This window comes from Salmo trutta, chromosome 32 (assembly GCF_901001165.1).
Source record: "Salmo trutta chromosome 32, fSalTru1.1, whole genome shotgun sequence".
Classification (NCBI taxonomy): domain Eukaryota; kingdom Metazoa; phylum Chordata; class Actinopteri; order Salmoniformes; family Salmonidae; genus Salmo; species Salmo trutta.
In genome coordinates this window covers 3747089-3768905 of record NC_042988.1, presented here as the reverse complement: position 1 = coordinate 3768905, position 21817 = coordinate 3747089, and the positions used below count along the sequence as shown (strand labels likewise).

Here is a 21817-nt window from a genome sequence, read left to right as displayed (position 1 = left end):
AATAAATAATTTAAATCCTGTCAAGGCATTCCTCAGTTTCTTTCCAGTTGTGGGCGAATAAGTTAAGCGTACGTTTGGGTCCCATTTCCATTTATATTTTAGTTCAGGCATAACATTAAGATGTCATGTAATTTCCTTATTTGAGATATATTGGTTTAATAGATTCATCCTTATCACCATTACCTTTTATATTATGCAACCAGCTTACAGTGGGGGAAAAAAGTATTTGATCCCCTGCTGATTTTGTACGTTTGCCCACTGACAAAGAAATGATCAGTCTATAATTTTAATGGTAGGTTTATTTGAACAGCGAGAGACAGAATAACAACAAAATAATCCAGAAAATCACATGTCAAAAATGTTATAAAATGATTTGCATTTTAATGAGGGAAATAAGTATTTGACCCCTCTGCAAAACATGACTTAGTACTTGGTGGCAAAACCCTTGTTGGCAATCACAGAGGTCAGACGTTTCTTGTAGTTGGCCACCAGGTTTGCACACATCTCAGGAGGGATTTTGTCCCACTCCTCTTTGCAGACCTTCTCCAAGTCCTTAAAGGTTTTGAGGCTGATGTTTGGCAACTCGAAACTTCAGCTCCCTCCACAGATTTTCTATGGGATTAAGGTCTGGAGACTGGCTAGGCCACTCCAGGACCTTAATGTGCTTCTTCTTGAGCCACTCCTTTGTTGCCTTGGCCATGTGTTTTGGGTCATTGTCATGCTGGAATACCCATCCACGAACCATTTTCAATGCCCTGGCTGAGGGAAGGAGGTTCTCACCCAAGATTTGACGGTACATGGCCCCGTCCATCGTCCCTTTGATGCGGTGAAGTTGTCCTGTCCCCTTAGCAGAAAAACACCCCCAAAGCATAATGTTTCCACCTCCATGTTTGACGGTGGGGATGGTGTTCTTGGGGTCATAGGCAGCATTCCTCCTCCTCCAAACACGGCGAGTTGAGTTCATGTCAAAGAGCTCCATTTTGGTCTTATCTGACCACAACACTTTCACCCAGTTGTCCTCTGAGTCATTCAGATGTTCATTGGCAAACTTCAGACGGCATGTATATGTGCTTTCTTGAGCTGGGGGGAACTTGCGGGCGCTGCAGGATTTCAGTCCTTCACGGCGTAGTGTGTTACCAATTGTTTTCTTGGTGACTATGGTCCCAGCTGCCTTGAGATCATTGACAAGATCCTCCCGTGTAGTTCTGGGCTGATTCCTCACCGTTCTCATGATCATTGCAACTCCACAAGGTGAGGTCTTGCATGGAGCCCCAGGCCGAGGGAGATTGACAGTTCTTTTGTGTTTCTTCCATTTGCGAATAATCGCACCAACTGTTGTCACCTTCTCACCAAGCTGCTTGGCGATGGTCTTGTAGCCCATTCCAGCCTTGTGTAGGTCTACAATCTTGTCCCTGACATCCTTGGAGAGCACTTTTTATTCTTGGCCATGGTGGAGAGTTTGGAATCTGATTGATTGATTGCTTCTGTGGACAGGTGTCTTTTATACAGGTAACAAACTGAGCTTAGGAGCACTCCCTTTAAGAGTGTGCTCCTAATCTCAGCTCGTTACCTGTATAAAATACACCTGGGAGCCAGAAATCTTTCTGATTGAGAGGGGGTCAAATACTTATTTCCCTCATTAAAATGCAATTTTTGACATGCATTTTTCTGGATTTTTTTGTTATTCTGTCTCTCACTGTTCAAATAAACCTACCATTAAAAGTATAGACTGACCATTTCTTTGTCAGTGGGCAAACGTACAAAATCAGCAGGGGATCAAATACTTTTTTCCCTCACTGTATGTCTCTCCTTTCTTGCAGAGCCACACACAAATCCAACTTCACCAAGTCCAACCATAAGTCCTTAATAAATATTTGAACTTTGGCACCGCCCAGGGGGGTAATGGACAAAATCTGTGATTGCACTATAGCCAAAACTACTTTATTTAGACATGCCCTAGCCTTGTGAAATTTGGTGGCTCTATCACAAAGTCCAACAAATCTTCACGTAGCTGCTGGACTATGATCAAAATTACCTCTATGTTCCCTATTAGGTCTTAAGAGTAGTTTATGATCAGAATTATATTTTTCCCATAAGGAAGTGCAGGACTATTCCAGCAGGCCGGTCTGATCGGACCTGCTCCTCAACTGGCCTTTTTCTCTCTCTCTAATAATTAATTGCCAATCCTTCCTGGTGACCCAGATGGAATCATGTGATCGTTCCTACTTTCAAATGGTGGAAGCGCTCAATGGCAATGTCCATGCCAAAATAGGTTTTATCCATCTAGAGCAGGGCTCTGCTACCTTGTTCCTGGAGCGCTACCATCCTGTAGGTTTTCACTCCATCCCTAATCTAGCGCATCCGATTCTAATAATTAGCTGGTTGATAAACTGAATCAGGTTAGTTACAACTGGGGATGGATTGAAAACCTACAGGACAGTAGCTTTCCAGGAACCAGGTTGGAGAGCCCTGATCTAGAGTCCTCTTAAAAATTATTTGTTCCGTCTGCTGTGTCTTCCAAATAACTATTCTGAGTAGTCTCGTAGTGTCATAATGTAGAGAAAAAGAAAAGGTGGCATGGAGAAATTTCTGCCCTGCTAGAGCTGCCCCAGTCAACTGAGAGTGCTGTTATTGTAAAGTGGAAACTTCCACTTGAAGCGGTAGGCCACACGAGCTCACAGAACAGGACCGCAGAGTGTTGAAGCACATAGTGCGTAAAAATCATCTGTCCTCGGTTGCAACACTCACTACCGAGTTCCAAACGGCCTCTGGAAGCAATGTCAGCACAAGAACTGTGAGAACTGGAATGAAATGTTCAATGAGCAGGGGTCCACATACTTTTGGCCACATAGTGTATGACTCAATGCTAACTCAACTGAGTGAATGGTTTCTGAAATTGACATATGACAGAACTGAGCTTACCTGTGATTAGAATTACATTTACTGTCTTATTATTAGGCCTGCCATTGACGGACCTACAGGCCTTCATCCCTTGGAATTCCCAGGGCTCTATCTGGTCCCAGTCCGCCCCTGGTATCACCTCGACAAAATGAAGGCTACATGAAATGTCATATACATTGTTTTTTTTTGTTTTTTTTACCAGAGGTTAAGACAGATGCATCCATGTATGTTCATTTCTGATCCCACAATGTTCTCTTATCACAGATGCTGAGTGTGAGGTTCCATCCACTTTCACAACCCAGGAGGACCTGCCCCCTGTTCAGGAGTGCCCCAAACACCCTCTCATGGTCAGGATGTTCCATTCCCTCACCAAACTCTTCAGAGGAGCTTCAGAAATACAGTATGCCTGGACTACCCGGCCTAGACAGAAGAGAACTAGCCACACCTCTGAGCCTGGTTCCTCTCCAGGTTTCCTCATTTTAGGGAATTCTTCCTGACCACTGTGCTTTTGCTTCTGCTTAGCTTGCTCTATGGGGTGTAGGCCAGTTGATTAAATGCCTAAACTCATTTTTAACCACGTAAAATGGTTTGAAAATGTGATGCTGCCTGCTCAAATCCTATTTGGGGGGACACTACACGCCACACAATAGGTTAACAAAATGTAAGATCAATTTCCTCACTGCCCATATGGAAATAGAGGTTTGCATGGCTGATGCCAAACATGGGGTCGATATCCTAAAAATTCATGCCACCTGCCGAACTGAAAACATTGTACAAACAAACTGTGCGTTTTAATTATATAATTTTGAATGAAACAGTAACAATGTAGGAAAAGCAAAAAAAAAAAAAAAACAGGCCCTCAGTGTCATATCATGGTTGTTAACTGCTTGGTCACACATCAGTATAAAGCAGCCGTTATGCTCATTCATGAGTCTCTCACTACATAGTCATAGAGTTAGTAACAATTGACATAATCATGGTCAGAAAGTGTGTGGAAGTTCACAAATACAGCTTTGAACAGTTTACATGTGAACAAAAGGAACAGCAAGTAAACAGTACTACAAAAGTCATTTGATGCTGATTTGCTTATAGAGACTGATTGCTGAGTTCACCTTGTACAAAAATACAGGTCCCATGTAATGTTATTGGTTTAGATTGCATCATAGGTGTTTGTCTGAGCAAACAGGCACAGCTGTGGCTACCAAAAACACAAACAAATATATAAATGCTTTGTTCAATTCATAAATGTAGTTAGTGCACAGAATTCTCTCATACAAAAATACAGGTCCCATGATGCTAGTTTGCATGAGGATTTGAAAAACAATCAGGTAACACGGCAGTGAAACGTTGGTAAATTAATGAGTACCAGAGTTAAGTGTTGGTTTCTAAGAGCTTATTGTGTCAGACATTAAAAGGTGATCTATGGTTTACAATAACATGAATGAACAGACATTGGACTGACAACACTTGGACAAGGATACATTTCCCATGTCACCCTGCGTGCGCCCGAGTGACACGTAAATGGTGCGTTCAAGACAACTCGGAGAACTCCAACATTTTCGACTTGGAAATTCGTCGTAGAAAGAGGAGGAAGGAGGAAGAAGTTTTCCAGTTTTTCGACCTGGTAGTTAATTTCACTCACCTGATGTCCCAGGTCTGAATCAGTGCCTGATTAGAAGTACAGGATTAAACACCAATAGTGTTTTGGCCTTCGATGACCAACATTGAACAGCCCTGCTCTACGCAAATAATGTATGTTAATTTTAAATTCTGAGTTCCCTACTTGTCATAAATGCACCATAAGGCATGGCCAGGAAGGTAAAGCATGAACAGTTTAAACCCTACATTACAATTGGTCCTCTACAGTGGGGATGTTAAGTGGTACTTCAGTAGTTTCCTCCATTCTTTCCTTCCATCGATCTATCCCTTGCTTTTTCTATCAGTCCATATCTTGATCACCCACACTCTGGCGAAGGTATTCCTCATAGAGCTTCTTCTACAGGAAGGGAGAGATACGCAGTTAGTGGACAAGCACACACACCACTGCATGCTCGCACACACACACACACACACACACACACACACTACCTTCTTGGTCTTTACCACCTCCTGCACATAATCCAGCTTTTCCTGTAGCTGCCTCTTCTGTCGGCCAGAGAGAGTGGGCCGAGTTCTGCAGAGAGAGAGAGAGAGAGAGAGAGAGAGAGAGAGAGAGAGAGAGAGAGAGAGAGAGAGAGAGCGTGAGAGATGCTTTAGGCATAATTCATTGATAACTGGTGGCACTTGAAGTTGAACAAGAATGCCGCAGTTTGAGTGTGTGCTCAGCTCTTACCTGAAGGAGAAGCGGGCAAGGATGAGGAGTATGAAGGAGAGGAAGATGAGTCCACCACAACTGTACAGCTGGTACTCCACGGACATGGAGTCAAACACTCTCACTACAGGAGTCTGTTGGGGACAAAGGGTAAAGAGTCACACAAACAAAAACTTCCCCCACTCCGTCTCTCACACACACACACACACGACCATGGTCAGATTAACACCCAACCCCCACCCCTTCACTCTGTCTCTCTCTTACAAATACACTGACCAGGTAGAGAGAGAGGGCCCCGATGCCGTCATGCCCCAGGGCCATCTCTAGCAGCTCTCTGGAGAGGCTGCCCAGCACCAGGGCTGCCATCAGCATGAAGGGCACACTGAAGCCCAGAAGAGCCAACACACAGCCCTTACAGCGCGCCCGCCGGTTATCTACACTGGTCTGCCTGAGGTACAGAGAGAGAGGGGGGGGGGGGGGGGGGGGGGGGGGGTATTGTTGTGTTGGAAAGGAGAGAAGATCAGTGATGTGTGCTCGTGTCATCTACAAAATCCTCAGTCAAACAGTTTTTTCAGCTAGTTGAGATTGAGTGTAGACGTAAAACACACAAAGTACGCAGGCGTGTGTTACCTGTCGTGGCTGAGTGCATCTCCAATGGCCTTAGTGATGAGCTCACAGTCCTTCTCTAGTGAGTTGAGTGTGTTCTGGACCGTCTGGTTGATGGTCTTCTCGATGGTGCGACATGCTTCCTCAATCTGGTTCACACAGCGACTGGGCTGGGGACAAGCAGGTGGAAGTGAAATTCAAAACATGCGTACATAGAATACATCCATTTGATTTATTTAGCTAGGATAGTCCAAGATTGCCCAGGTTGGCACATCCAGTGACTTTCAGGTGCAGTGTACAAAAAGGTGGGTGCGGTAGCTACCTTGTTGGGGTTGGGGACATAGATGGTAGGCATGTCAAAGCCACACTTGTTGAGTCCCGGCCGCTTGCACAGCTCCTGGACAATCTGCATCATCACCCTCTGAAACAGCCATTCACATGACAGGGAGATTAGAGGTCATAAACTAATCAGAAAATTCAAGCAGCAACCCCCCCCTCCCCTCCCTTATACACCACTGCTACTATGTTGTTATCTATGCATAGTCACTTTAATAACTCTATCTACATACTACCTCAACTAACCGGTGCCCCCGCACATTGGCTCTGTACCATTACCCCCCTGTATATAGTCTCGCCATTGTTATTTTACTGCTGCACTTTAACTGCTTATTACTTTTATTTCTTATTCTTATCCGTATTTTTTTTTAAATGCATTGTTGGTTAGGGGCTCGTAAGTAAGCATTTCACTTTAAGGTACATGTGACTAATAACATTTGATTGCACAACTCCGCCAGGACCTAGGATCAAGGGAGACACTCAAGTTTTTTAGTCTATATCTCTTGACACATTGATGAAAATAATCATGGCCTCTAAACCTTCAAGCTGCATACTGGACCCTATTCCAACTAAACTACTGAAAGAGCTGCTTTCTGTGCTTGTCCCTCCTATGTTGAACATAATAAACGGCTCTCTATCCCCCGGATGTGTACCAAATTCACTAAAAGTGGCAGTAATAAAGCCTCTCTTGAAAAAGTCAAACCTTGACCCAGAAAATATTTAAAAAACTATTGTCCTATATCGAATCTCCCATTCCTCTCCAAAAAAATTGAAAAAGCTGTTGCACAGCAATTCACTGCCTTCCTGAAGACAAACAATGTATACGAAACAATTCAGTCTGGTTTTAGACCCCATCATAGCACTGAGACTGCACTTGTGAAGGTGGTAAATGGCGTCAGACCGAGGCTCTGTATCTGTCCTCGTGCTCCTAGAACTTAGTGCTGCTTTTGATACTGTCGATCACCACATTCTTTTGGAGAGATTGGAAACTCAAATTGGTCTACACGGATAAGTTCTGGCCTGGTTTAGATCTTATCTGTCGGAAAGATATCAGTTTGTCTCTGTGGATGGTTTGTCTGGAGATGCCGTGGAGAACGTTCTGCTGCCTGCAACATCCTCCAGCATGACCGCCAAACCGGTCATGCTGTCATTCACTAATATATATATATTTTTTTTTTTGTTTGTTGTGAAAACAATAGTGGTCCTAAAACAGAGCCTTGAGGAACACTGAAATTTAGTTGATTTGACAAATCAACTGTAAATTTCAGTGTTCCTCAAGGCTCTGTTTTAGGACCACTATTGTTTTCACAAAAAAATAAAAAATAAAAATAAATATATATATATATATATATATATATATATATATATATATTAGTGAATGACAGCATGACCGCCAAACCGGTCATGCTGGAGGATGTTGCAGGCAGCAGAACGTTCTCCACGGCATCTCCAGACTCTGTCACGTCTGTCACGTGCTCAGTGTGAACCTGCTTTCATCTGTGAACAGCACAGGGCGCCAGTGGCGAATTTGCCAATCTTGGTGTTCTCTGGCAAATGCCAAACGTCCTGCACGGTGTTGGGTTGTAAGCACAACCCCCACCTGTGGACGTCGGGCCCTCATACCACCCTCATGGAGTCTGTTTCTGACCGTTTGAGCAGACACATGTACATTTGTGGCCTGTTGGAGGTCATTTTGCAGGGCTCTGGCAGTGCTCCTCCTGCTCCTCCTTGCACAAAGGCGGAGGTAGCGGTCCTGCTGCTGGGTTGTTGCCCTCCTACGGCCTCCTCCACGTCTCCTGATGTACTGGCCTGTCTCCTGGTAGCGCCTCCATGCCCTGGACACTACGCTGACAGACACAGCAAACCTTCTTGCCACAGCTTGCATTGATGTGCCATTCTGGATGAGCTGCACTACCTGAGACACTTGTGTGGGTTGTAGACTCCGTCTCATGCTACCACTAGAGTGAAAGCACCGCCAGCATTCAAAAGTGACCAAAACATCAGCCAGGAAGCATAGGAACTGAGAAGTGGTCTGTGGTCCCCACCTGCAGAACCACTCCTTTATTGGGGGTGTCTTGCTAATTCCCTATAATTTCCACCTGTTGTCTATTCCATTTGCACAACAGCATGTGAAATTTATTGTCAATCAGTGTTGCTTCCTAAGTGGAGTTTGATTTCACAGAAGTGTGATTGACTTGGAGTTACATTGTGTTGTTTAAGTGTTCCCTTTATTATTTTGAGCAGTGTGTGTGTGTGTGTGTGTGTGTATATATATATATATATTTATTTTACCTCTTGGTGATGTCATTCGGAAACATAATGTTTACTTTCACTGCTATGCGGATGACACACAGCTGTACATTTCGATGAAACATGGTGAAGCCCCAAAATTGCCCTCCCTGGAAGCCTGTGTTTTAGACATAATGAAGTGGATGGCGTCACATTTTCTACTTTTAAACTCGTACAAAACAGAGATGCTTGTTCTAGGTCCCAAGAAACAAAGATCTTCTATTGAATCTGACAATTAATCTTGATGGTTGTACAGTCGTCTCAAATAAAACTGAAGGACCTCGGCGTTACTCTGGACCCTGTCTATCTTTTGACGAACATATTTAAGATGGTTTCACCCTCGACATCCACTGTGATTATTATTATTTGACCCTGCTGGTCATCTATGAACATTTAAACATCTTGGCCATGTTCTGTTATAATCGCCACCCGGCACAGCCAGAAGAGGACTGGCCACCCCTCATAGCCTTGTTCCTCTCTAGGTTTTTTCCTAGGTTCTGGCCTTTCTAGGGAGTTTTTCCTAGCCACCGTGCTTCTACACCTGCATTGCTTGCTGTTTGGGGTTTTAGGCTGGGTTTCTGTACAGCACTGAGATATCAGCTGATGTAAGAAGGGCTTTATAAATACATTTGATTCGTGCAAAAATCAGAAACTTTGTTTAAAAATTACGCAGAAAAATGTATCCATGCTTTTGTCACATCTACTGCAATGCTCTACTTTCCAGCTACCCGGATAAAGCACTAAATAAATTTCAGTTAGTGCTAAACACAGCTGCTAGAGTCTTGAATAGAACAAAAAAATGTGATCATATTACTCCAGTGCTAGCCTCTCTACACTGGCTTCCTGTTAAGGCAAGGGCTGATTTTAAGGTTTTACTGCTAACCTACAAAGCATGTCTGAGAATGGACTTCTAAATACAAGCATATTTAATTACTTTGCAAAAATGAATGATTACACTTTCAAGGCCAACCTTAAAAGCACTACATGGGCTTGCTCCTACCTATCGTTACGATTTGGTCCTGCCGTACATACCTACACGTACGCTACGGTCACAAGACGCAGGCCACCTTACTGTCCCTAGAATTTCTAAGCAAACAGCTGGAGGCAGGGCTTTCTCCTATAGAGCTCCATTTTTATGGAATGGTCTGCCTATCCATGTGCGAGACGCAGACTCGGTCTCGACTTTGAAGTCTTTATTGAAGACTCATCTCTTCAGTAGGTCCTATGATTGAGTGTAGTCTGGCCCAGGAGTGTGAAGGTGAATGGAAAGGCACTGGAGCAACGAACCGCCCTTGCTGTCTCTGCCTGGCCGGTTCCCCTCTCTCCACTGGGATTCTCTGCCTCTAACCCTATTACGGGGTTGAGTCACTGGCTTACTGGTGCTCTTCAATGCCGTCCCTAGGAGGGGTGCGTCACGTCACTGACGTGATCTTCCTGTCCGGGTTGGCGCCCCCCTTGGGTTGTGCTGTGGCGGAGATCTTCGTGGGCTATACTCGGCCTTGTCTCAGGATGGTAAGTTGGTGGTTGAAGATATCCCTCTAGTGATGTGGGGGTTGTGCTTTGGCAAAGTTGGTGGGGTTATATCCTGCCTGTTTGGCCCTGTCTGGGGGTATCGTCGAACAGGACAACAGTGTCTCCTGACCCCCCGTCTCAGCCTCCAGTATTTATGCTGCAGTAGTTTATGTGTCGGGGGGCTAGGGTCAGTCTGTTATATCTGGAGTATTTCTCCTGTCTTATCCGGTGTCCTGTGTGAATTTAAGTATGCTCTCTTTTTCTCTCTCTCGGAGGACCTGAGCCCTAGGACCATGCCTCAGGACTACCTGGCCTGATGACTCCTTGCTGTCCCCAGTCCACCTGGCCGTGCTGCTGCTCCAGTTTCAACTGTTCTGCCTGCGGCTATGGAACCCTGACCTGCTCACCGGACGTGCTACCTGTCCCAGACCTGCTATTTTCAACTCTAGAGACAGCAGGAGCGGTAGAGATACTCTGAATGATCAGCTATGAAAAGCCAACTGACATTTACTTGATTGATTGGATTATAAAATAAAACTGGCCAACTCCGTCCCAGCCAACTGTCAACCTTGTTCATATTGTAGATATGTATAAAGTGTGTGTAATAGGGAATTTCCTGGTGTAATAGACACAAAAGTGGTCGTTGATAAAGTTTAAAAAAATCTCTGGTTTAGTACAATTTGCAAGAGGGAGAAACCTCCAGCACAGAAGCAGAGAAAACCAGTGTGTCCTCAGAACTGGCACCTTTAGACTGGCGCCAATACTATCAGCAGATAGGTTATGGACTGTTATCCTTCACGTCTGACCTCCAAGTCTAGTGACCAAAAAACCTTGCACGAACAGAATCATGTGCATTACAGAAAAGGAAAAGCACAATGCATTGCGTTAAGCACTAAACTGAACATTAATTTTATTAATCTTACAATTTCCCACTAGAGTGTGTGTGTGTGTGTGTGTGTGTGTGTGTGTACCTGTCTGTCCGACTCTCCCCCGGCCTCGTCGGCCTTGCTGAGGTAGAAGCGCAGACGGTCACCGTGCTTCTCGTTGAGCTTCTCCACGATGTTGAGGGTGCGTTTGCACAGCGCCTGGCCCATGGGGTCAAAGAACACCAGGATGAGGTCACACAGCTCGCCTTGGAAGGGACAGAGACGAGCCTGTTATGTTCTGTTCAATTAGCCAGATAGATAAACAAATGCAGAAAAATGAAATACTGTAGCCATCTTCACACGCAGATGGTGTGTGTGTGTCATGATGAAACACCGAGATGAATAAGAAAACAGTACATTCACACACTCTACACCACACACACAGCGCCATATTGTGGTGACCTACCCAGCCACATGATGGCCTGGTCCACATCGAAGGGGTACTTCATGTCCCCGTCCACCAGGCCAGGAGAGTCCACAAACGTCACCAGGCTGAAGCGCTTTTGCCGCGACGTGCAGATCTCAGTACCCAGGTACTCAGACACACCTACAGGCAGAGACAGAAAGAAATAAAAAAAATGTAAGAGTGAGACCTTTACTTGAATGGTATTTTCAAACATTTCACTCAGTGCTGACTAATGTTTAGAATGGGTTGTCAGTCATGCTGTCATCACCATTGCATTTCTATCACATCATGTACAGTGGCAAGAAAAAGTATGTGAACCTTATGGAATTACCTGGACTTCTGCATAAATTGGTCAAATCTGATCTTCATCTAAGTCACAACAATAGACAAAGACAGTATGCTTAAACTAATAACACGATTTCATGTCTTTATTGAACACACCGTGTAAACATTCACAGTGCAGGGTGGGAAAAGTATGTGAACCCTTGGATTTAATAACTGGTTGACCCTCCTTTGGCAGCTATAACCTCAACCAAACGTTTTCTGTAGTTGCGGATCAGATCTGCACAACGGTCAGGAGGAATTTTGGACCATTCATCTTTACAAAACTGTTTCAGTTCAGCAATATTCTTGGGATGTCTGGTGTGAACCGCTCGAGGTCATGCCACAGCGTCTCAATCGGGTTGAGGTCAGGACTCTGACTTGGCCACTCCAGAAGGCGTATTTTCTTCTGTTGTTGATTTACTTCTGCGTTTTGGGTCGTTGTCCTGTTGCATCACCCAACTTCTGTTGAGCTTCAATTGGAGGACAGATAGCCTTACATTCTCCTATAAAATGTATTGATAACCTTGGGAATTCATTTCTGTCGATGATAGCATGCCATCCAGGCCCTGAGGCAGCAAAGCAGCTCCAAACCATGATGCTCCCTCCAGCATACTTTACAGTTAGGATGAGGTTTTGATGTTGGTGTGCTGTGCCTTTTTTTCTCCACAGTGTTGTGTGTTCCTTCCAAACAACTCAACTGTAGTTTCATCTGTCCACAGAATATTTTGCCAGGAGCGCTGTGGAACATCCAGATGCTCTTTTGCGAACTTCAGACGTGCAGCAATGTTTGTTTTGGACAGCAGTGGCTTCTTCCGTGGTGTCCTCCCATGAACACCATTCTTGTTTTACGTATTGTAGACTCGTCAACAGAGATGTTAGCATCTTCTAGAGATTTCTATAAGTCTTTAGCTGACACTCTAGGATTCTTCTTCTTAACCTCATTGAGCATTCTGCGCTGTGCTCTTGCAGTCATCTTTGCAGGACGGCCACTCCTAGGGAGAGTAGCAACAGTGCTGAACTTTCTCCATTTATAGACAATTTGTCTTACTGTGGACTGATGAACATCAAGGCTTTTAGAGATACTTTTGTAACCCTTTCCAGCTTTATGAAAGTCAACAATTCTTAATCTTGGGTCGTCTGAGATCCCTTTTGTTCGAGGCATGGTTCACATCAGGCAATGCTTCTTGTGAATAGCAAACTCAAATTTTGTGAGTGTTTTTTATAGAACAGGGCAGCTCTAACCAACATCTCCAAACTCGTCTCAATGATTGTACTCCAGGTTAGCTGACTTCAATTAGCTTTTGGAGAAGTCATTAGCCTAGGGGTTCACATACTTTTTCCAAAGTACACGGTGAATGATTAAGTGATGGATTCAATATAGACAAGACAAATACAATAATTTGTGTGTTATTAGCTTAAGCAGACTCTCTGTTGTTGTGACTTAGATGAAGATCAGATCAAATTTTATTACCAATTAATGCAGAAATCCAGATAATTCCAAAGGGTTCACATACTTTTTCTTGCCACTGACAGGGGAGGGAGGTGTTTCCTGAGTCCTACTATGACGCTGACTAATGAGGTTGAATCAACTCTGAAATCTCACCTTTGAGCTCGTGTAGAGGTTTGAAGTGTGGGTAAAGGTGCAGCGTGGCATTTCCCTAAAATACACCAAGAAACCAAACAAAGTTTACATTCTGCGAGAAAAACACATCCACCATACACTGTGTGAGCACTTACTCAGTGAAAAGGTAAAACCCATCAAAGTACCTCAACGAAAGTGCATGAATTGAGGAGCAAACTGAAGTTGAAGAGGAAATTCCCTCAGAACGGTACCAGCTGTACTCACTGTGAGAGACTCTCTCTTGCGCCCACTGGTGACAAAGCTGAAGCCTTGCGTCTCAATGGCCACTCCTGTACGCTGGATGTGTTCCTCCACATACCTGAGACAAAAAGTTACAGCAGACATTTTAACAAGAACTCTCTCTGGTATTCACGTTATACTAGGTGTATGTCCACACACACATTAACAAATGGACCATGGGACATAATTACAATGACTTTGAAGCAAAAGGAAGCATAGGGGACAGTAGCATCAGTGTAGGGAAAAGTCCCAGTCTCTGATGGAATACTTTTCAAAGTGCATCCTTCTCTGCACTCTTTCTGTGGTTGTCAATGGTAACCTTGATCGGATTGAACATTACCAGTTGATGAAGGAGCTCTTGCCGGCAGAGTGGTTGCCCATCAACATGACCGTGATCTTTTTCCTGGGTGCCAGCAGAGTCACACCAACTGACTGGGCCACTGCTACCAGCCCTAGAATGGAGACATGGAGGGATGTGATCAGGCCAATTAGCTAATCTAACATGAGCTAGCTAGCTATGATATAAATACTAGGTGTAAAAACTTGCTCGTTGATGTGATGAGTTTCGTATAATGCCGATTGATCAACTGTTAGTTTACTAGTACTAGCCACTAAGCTATAGCTAGCCAACTAATCTAACTATTGCTAACAACTCCTACTGGTAGTTACGTTAAAGCGACAATCCTTAACTGAAATATTAACAGTGTCCTCCCCGCCGCAGTTTCAGTAAAATACAACCACTTCAGTAAAATACAACCACTTCAGTAAAATACAACCACTTCAGTAAAATACAACCACTTCAAATCCATAGACTACGCTATGGATGCAAGGGTTCTGATGGGGTTCGACTGTTGAACTAAGCTCAGGCATTTATACGCTATATTCTTCATGAATCAATGGGTAGCTACATACCATTCATTTATAAGCAACTAAGTAAGGTGTCCCCCCCCCCAAAAGATGATCAATGACCAATGGGTAAAATCATTTGTTAATTCTGTAGATAATCCTCTAAAAATCAAATGATCCAAACCTAATTTCTCTATCACAATCTGTTCAAAAGTGTAGGGCAGCCCCCAAAGTGACTCCTCTTATCAACTGTGTACAAGAATTTCCTTTGTGTTGTCTTAGGAATTCAGTATTGTCTGTGTTGGTCTTGCCAACCCCCATTTTCATACCTCTGAGAAGCAAAGGTAACACCATCTCTCACTCGCACACATAAAAGTATGTGGACACCTCTTGGCAGAAGAATGACCTTACTGAAGAGCTCAGTGACTTCCAACATGGCATCCTATCCAACAAGTCAGTTCATCAAATTTCTGCCCTGCTAGAACTGCCCCGGTCAACTGTAAGTGCTGTTACTGTAAAGTGGAAACATCTAGGAACAACAAAAATCTTCTGTCCTCAGTTGCAACACTCACTACCGAGTTCCAAACTGCCTTTGGAAGCAACGTCAGCACAATAACTGTTCGTTGGGATCTTCATGAAATGGGTTTCCATGGCCGAGCAGCCGTACACAAGCCTAAGATCACCATACGCAATGCCAAGAGTCGGCTGGAGTGGTGTAAAGCTCACCGTCATTGGAGCAGTGGAAAAGCGTTCTCTGGAGTGATGAATAACGGTTCACCATCTGGCAGTCCGACGGACAAATCTGGGTTTGGCGGATGCCAGAAGAATGCTACCTGCCTGAATGCATAGTTCCAACTGTAAAGTTTGGTGGAGGAATGGTCTGGGGCTGATTTTCATGGTTCAGGCTAGGCCCCTTAGTTCCAGTGAAGGGAAAAATTAATCTTGAATAGGAAGGCCGACCGCAAGCCAGGCCTAATCGCCCAACATCAGTGCCCGACCTCACTAACGCTTGTGGTTGAATGGAAGCAAGCCCCCGCAACATTGTTCCATCATCTAGTGGAAAGCCTTCCCAGAAGAGTGTAGGCTGTTATAGCAGCAAAAGGGGGGACCAACTCCATATTAATGCCCATGATTTTGGAATGAGATGTTCGACGAGCAGGTGTCCACATACACTACATAACCGAAAGTAGCTGATTGGAAGTTAACTTTACAGTAATACTATTTCTCAACAATTCAGGTTTTGAATCCAAACAACTCAGATGCTTATAAAAAGGGTCTAAGATTAATTGTTCTCTCTCTTATTTGTTCCTGACCTGCTGTAGTGAGACTTTCTCTCTCCACCCCATGGACTTTTGGGACATGGCCTTTCAGGATATGATTTCTCTCTCTGACCATGCTTAAAATAATGCCTTGTAATTCTTGTTAATGCCTTGTAACTTAAGCTTTATGCCTTGTATGTGAATCCATTCATTTTACAAAGTAATTAAATACACTTGTATTTAGAAATCTATTCCCAGACATTTTTTCATTGCCTATTACTGTTACTTAAGTCTCCATGCATATTCCTATTTATACTATGGAGCCAGATAATTAATTTAATGGGATAATTGCTTAGTCTTATTACTTGTCACATGTGAGGTATATAAACTCAGCAAAAAAAGAAACGTCATCTCACTGTCAACTGCGTTTATTTAAAGAAAACTTAACATGTGTAAATATTTCTATGAACATAAGATAGAGGTCGACCGATTAATCGGAATGGCCGATAATTAGGGCCGATTTCAAGTTCATAACTATCGGTAATCGGTATTTTTGGCCAGCGATTTGACTTTTTTTTACACCTTTATTTAACTAGGCAAGTCAGATTAAGAACACATTCTTATTTTCAATGACGGCCTAGGAACAGGGTTAACTGCGTTGTTCAGGGGGGATTCAGGGATTCGTTTTTGCAACCTTCCGGTTACTAGTCCAACGCTCTAACCACCTGCCTTACATTACACTCCACGAGGAGCCTGCATGGCAGGCTGACTACCTGTTACGCGAGGGCAGCAAGAAGCCAAGGTAAGTTGCTAGCTAGCATTAAACTTATAAAAAACAAATCAATCTTAACATAATCACTAGTAAACTACACATGGTTGATGATATTACTAGATTATCTAACGTGTCCTGCGTTGCATATAATCGATGCGGTGCCTGTTAATTTATCATTGAATCATAGTCTACTTATACGTAATTATGACATAACATTGAAGGTTGTGCAATGTAAAAGGAATATTTAGACTTATGCCACCCGTTAGATAAAATACGGAACGGTTCCGTATTTCACTGAAAGAAAAAAACGAGATGATACTTTCCGGATTCGACCATATTAATGACCCAAGGCTCGTATTTCTGTGTATTTATTATATTATAATTAAGTCTATGATTTGATAGAGCAGTCTGACTGAGCGATGGTAGGCAGCAGCAGGCTCGTAAGCATTTATTCAAACAGCACTTTCGTGCGTTTTTCCAGCAGCTCTTCAAGCATCGCGCTGTTTATGACTTCAAGCCTATCAACTATAATTTAATATAATTTGTGGAACGTTCCAACAGGAATCTATTCCAAAAACTTTGTAAATAACAAGGTTGCCAAAAAACAACGCATACAAAGTTGTATAGCGGCAGAATAAGATACCGGGTAGGGAGTGGTCTATTTCATTGCGTTTTTTCATCACGTTTATTCCGAAAAATGTCTGTCCTCACTCTGGTTGCCTATGGACAAACATTAAGAATAAGCTACGTGGTGAGTTGATGCCTATTCGGCAGCTAGTTAGCTAGGTTTGTATGCGTTGCTACTTTGTATGCGTTGTTGGTTGGCAACCTTTTACTTTACGTTTTTTGGAACAGATTCCTGTTGGAATGTTCCACAAATTATACCCACCCCTTCAAGCCTATCAACTCCCAAGATGAGGCTGGTGTAACCGATGTGAAATGGCTAGCTAGTTAGCGGGGTGCGCGCTAATAGCATTTCAAACGTCAATCGCTCACTCGCTCTGGTACGGCAACTGCCCCGCCCGCAAACGCAGGGCTCTCCAGAGGGTGGACGCATGACCAGGGGCAAACTACCTGCCCTCCAAGACACCTACAGCACCCGATGTCACAGGCAGGCCAAAAAGATCATCAAGGACAACAACCACCTGAGCCACTGCCTGTTCACCCCACTACCATCCAGAAGGCGAGGTCAGTACAGGTGCATCAAAGCTGGGACCGTGAGATAGAAGCTGTTTTTCAATCTCAAAGCCATCAATCAGACTATTAAACAGCCATCACTAGCACATTAGAGGCTGCTGCATAATATATACACATACACACACACACTTGAAATCACTGGCCACTTTAATAAATGGAACACTAGTCACTTCAATAATGTTGACATATCTTGCATTACTCATCTCATATGTATATACTGTATCTTAGTCTATGCCGCTCTGACATTCCTTGTTCATATATCCTTAATTCCATTCCTTAGATTTGTGTGTATTAGGTATATGTTGTGAAATTGTTAGATATATTGCTTGCTAGATACTACTGCACTGTCGGAGCTAGAAACACAAGCATTTCGCTACACCCGCAATAACATCTGTTAAACACGTGTATGTGACCAATAAAATGTGATTTGATTTATACAGGGGGTACCGGTAGGGGGTACCGGTAGAGAGTCAATGTGCAGGGGCAACGGTTAGTCAGGTAATATGTACATGTAGGTAGAGGTAAAGTGACTACGCATTAGGGATGCAACAGTACAGTGGGCCCACGGTTCGGTATGTATGAGGGTTTGTGGGCCACGGTACGGTTTCTGTATCTTTATATTTAAGTGCGCTTGTATGACTCTCATACAGGGGACGAGTTTGCAAAACGTAGCTCTTCATTTCCCAATCCAGTACATAGTGAACCTTCACAGTGAGGTAGCTTCCAGTACATAGTGAACCTTCACAGTGAGGTAGCTTAGAGTTGCTCTGGAGGTCCAACTATCAGTGGAGAGAGCTAGATAGGGTGTCTCTGTGTCAATTCATCTCCGTGGTGTTTCATAGAGTTTGGGAATCACTTTGCTGCTGAAATGTGTGCGGGAGGGGACATTGTAACACGGTTCAACTTTTTCCATCAGGAGACGAAATCCCGGGTCAGTAACCACCGAATAGGGCTGCAAATCTGCTTTCGTTACTTCTTTATGTTTTTCTGAATTTGTCACAAATTGTTGTTGGAAGGCAGCAGCGAGAGATTGTTGTGCTTTCGCTAACGAGTGGACTCTCCTTGCTCCAGCTCCACCTGCAAGGGATACGGCCGGGTGAGGGCGACGTAAACGACAAATCATGCTAGAAGTGTTTCCACTCGAGTAGCCGACAGTGGCAAAGCAATGCTTGCAGACTGTACCTTGTTTGTTTACGGTCTTCTTACCCTCGTCATCGTATTGAACGCTGAATCCAAAATGTTCCCACACAGCGGATTTGAAAGACGGCAGTGCTTCTTCAAATTTGCTTCTCTCTGTCTCGCTGGTGCTCAACATTATCACCTTGTAGCTGAGAGAATATTCGTTTTTAGTTTCCCATCTCTTCATGGGGCCCATTTAGGGAGGTTTCCTACTGAGATGTCATTGCAAATCGTCCATTGGTTATTTAAGGGGGAGGGGGGTTGTGGTCACTGCGGTTGCCACATTGAGACATTGTTTTTCAGCCCTCAGGAGACCCATAACGGCCTGGTGCCCCAAGCAGTTGCCTGCCAAGCCTGTTCACAAGCTGCACGTCTGGTTCTGTGGATCTGAATGTACAACATGCGTGTAGTCTGCAGCGCAATATGCAGGTTTTGGAAATGATAGGAAAATTACAGGCATATCGTAATTCCACGGTTCACGTGCGTATTGAACCGTAGGGGGCGTACCGAACGTTTCGACAACATACTGTGTACCGTTGCATCCCTACTATGCATGGATAATAAACAGAGTAGCAACAGTGTCAAAATTTGGGTGGGACAATGCAAATAGTCCGGGTAGCAATTTGATTAGCGGTTCAGGAATCTGAAGACCCATGCCAAATCTTTTCAGTCTCCTGAGGGGGAATAGGCTTTGTCGTCCCCTCTTCACGACTGTCTTGGTGTGTTTGGACCATGATAGTTTGTTGGTGATGTGGACACCAAGGAACTTGAAGCTCTCAACCTGCTCCACTACAGCCCCATCGATGAGAATGGGTCTGCGCTCAGTCCTCCTTTTCCTGTAGTCCACAATCATCTCCTTTGTCTTGATCACGTTGAGGGAGAGGTTGTTGTCCTGGCACCACACTGCCAGGTCTCTGACCTCCTCCCTATAGGCTGTCTCATCATTGTCGGTGATCAGGCCAACCACTGTTGTGTCGTCGGCAAACTTAATGATTGTGTTGGAGTCGTGCTTGGCAATGCAGTCATGGGTGAACAGGGAGTACAGGAGGGGGGCCGGTATAGTACGATTCAATCTTAGTACTGTATTGATGCTTTGCTTGTTTGATGGTTCGACGGAGGGCATAGCGTGATTTCTTACAAACTTCTGGTTTAGAGTCCCGCTCCTTGAAAGCAGCAGCTCTACCCTTTAGCTCAGTGTGGATGTTGCGCGTAATCCATGGCTTCTAGTTGGGGTATGTACATACGGTCACTGTGGGGACGACATCATCGATGCACTTATTGATGAAGCCAGTGACTGATGTGGTGTACTCCTCAATGCCATCTGAAGAATCCCAGAACATATTCCTGTCTGTGCTAGCAATGCAGTCCTGTAGCTAAGCATCTGCGTCATCTGACCACTTCCTTATTGAGAGAGTCACTGTTACTTCCTGTTTTTGTTTGTAAGCAGGAGGATAGCGTTATGGTCAGATTTGCCAAATGGAGGGCGAGGGAGATCTTTGTATGCATCTCTGTGTGTGGAGTAAAGGTGGTCTAGAGTTTTTTTTCCCCCTCTGGTTGCACATTTAACATGCTGGTAGAAATGAGGTAAAACAGATTTAAGTTTCCCTGCATTAAAGTCCCCGGCCACAATGAGCGCACATTTTGGTTCATGTCAATGCAGAGCTACACGGAGCCCTCCACATTGTAAAATAATTTGAGAGGTGCACAGCGATGTGGTACGGAGCTCAATTTGGCCTCTGCATACCTCTGGGGGATATGCAATTGAGTCACACCATCCACACCGCGCCTCCTTCCACATTTTCTTATCAAGCATAAATTGTCTCTTATCCATAGGATATAGTGTATTTGTCATTTTAGGGAACTATCGCTTTAACAAAATGTGTGATGAACATGAATTAATATATTTAATGTGATTAATTAATCCATTAAACGCATGTACTTTTAACATTCTGTGCCAGATAGAACCTTATGGCTGAACCCAGATTGAAAAACAATGAATACAATAACATATTTGAGGGCCAGGGCTAAGCCAGGGTTTCCCAAACTGCCCCAAGGGCCGAGTTTGGGGAAACCCTGCCCAAAACCACCGCTTATGTTGCTTATGCCTGGAGCCAACCCTGCTCAGAACTATGCTTTGTGAAGATAGACCCTTATAGTCCCAACGTCTGATTTGTCTTCGTAAAATGCATTTTATAACAAACATTTCAACACTATAGAGCTGACAGGGTACAAATCTGTCGTTCTGCCCCTGAGCAAGGCAGTTAACCCACTGTTCCCCGGGCGCAGAAGACGTGGATGTCGATTAAGGCAGCCCCCCGCACATTTCTGATTCAGATGGGTTGGGTTAAATGGGTTAGACACATTTCAGTTGAAGGCATTCAGTTGTACAACTAACTAGGAATCCCCTTTCTCATTCAACGTAATGCTAGCTAGCTACTAGCTAACGCGTTAGTCAGAATCAATGAGTCATACCAAATATAGCTAGCTAAACATACAGGCTGAATTACATTCTGACGGCAAATGTCTGCTGAAATTGGTTTATATCTTCATTAAATCTTCATTTGATGAGACGTGAGCTAGCTAACTCACCACTGTCGGCATCGATGTACAATTGATGACAGTCTCGTAAAATGCGCTCATCGCAAGACACACTTCCAGACGAGTCGGCATTTGCCGCGATTCGGCTCTTGATTTTCCCAGACATTGCAAAACGTGAATCCAAACGTATCAATGAAAATAACAAATGTTGCTTTAAACTATAAAAGTATTAACTAGCTACTCATTAAATTTCTGATTGATCTAAAATGCCCCTCTTCTTACTCATTCTAAGTTTAAATCACCACGGTCGGTTGTAAAGTAACGTCGGGGCCACGTAGTCAACTAGAATACGCAAAGCCTTTCGGGTAGTGTAGTTCCAGGTTCTCCTTTTTCTTTGGTATCATGTTGTTTGCACATGCCATCACCTACTGTGCAGTTGTATGTGGTCAGTCATGTTACATTTTGTAATAAAAAAGAAAAGGTAAAAATTGCACCACCAACTAACCCTACACACATATACCAAAGTATAATAATTGATATGTGTTTACATAACA

At 43.9% G+C, this 21817-nt stretch overlaps 1 protein-coding gene and 1 long non-coding RNA gene across 2 annotated transcripts; both read right to left on the bottom strand.

Annotated features, from left to right (window-relative positions):
- Positions 1-3673: 3673 nt before the first annotated feature.
- LOC115170802 (uncharacterized) lies at positions 3674-21612 on the bottom strand. Its single transcript, XM_029727107.1, has 12 exons — positions 21315-21612; positions 13813-13924; positions 13458-13551; positions 13215-13269; positions 11288-11428; positions 10927-11087; positions 6141-6239; positions 5843-5988; positions 5489-5660; positions 5234-5346; positions 4990-5074; positions 3674-4897 (listed from the first exon to the last, which is right to left on the bottom strand). Exons 1-12 carry the CDS (start codon positions 21427-21429, stop codon positions 4841-4843), a joined length of 1350 nt encoding a protein of 449 aa, XP_029582967.1. The 5' UTR covers positions 21430-21612; the 3' UTR covers positions 3674-4840.
- Positions 18529-19294, bottom strand: LOC115170805 (uncharacterized). The gene is made up of 2 exons (XR_003871096.1): positions 18753-19294; positions 18529-18623 (listed from the first exon to the last, which is right to left on the bottom strand). It is a non-coding gene; the product is annotated as an uncharacterized LOC115170805 (long non-coding RNA).
- Positions 21613-21817: the final 205 nt, after the last annotated feature.

Bases quoted from the DNA above. Each gene is read 5' to 3' on its own strand.
- LOC115170802 (XM_029727107.1), bottom strand. From the start codon at position 21,429: ATGTCTGGGAAAATCAAGAGCCGAATCGCGGCAAATGCCGACTCGTCT. The intron at 11,429-13,214 runs GTGAGATTTCAG...CTCTGCCTGTAG, and splicing joins ACCTCTACACGAGCTCAAAG to GTGTGTCTGAGTACCTGGGT. The intron at 5,347-5,488 runs GTCAGTGTATTT...TGTCCCCAACAG, and splicing joins GGGCCCTCTCTCTCTACCTG to ACTCCTGTAGTGAGAGTGTT.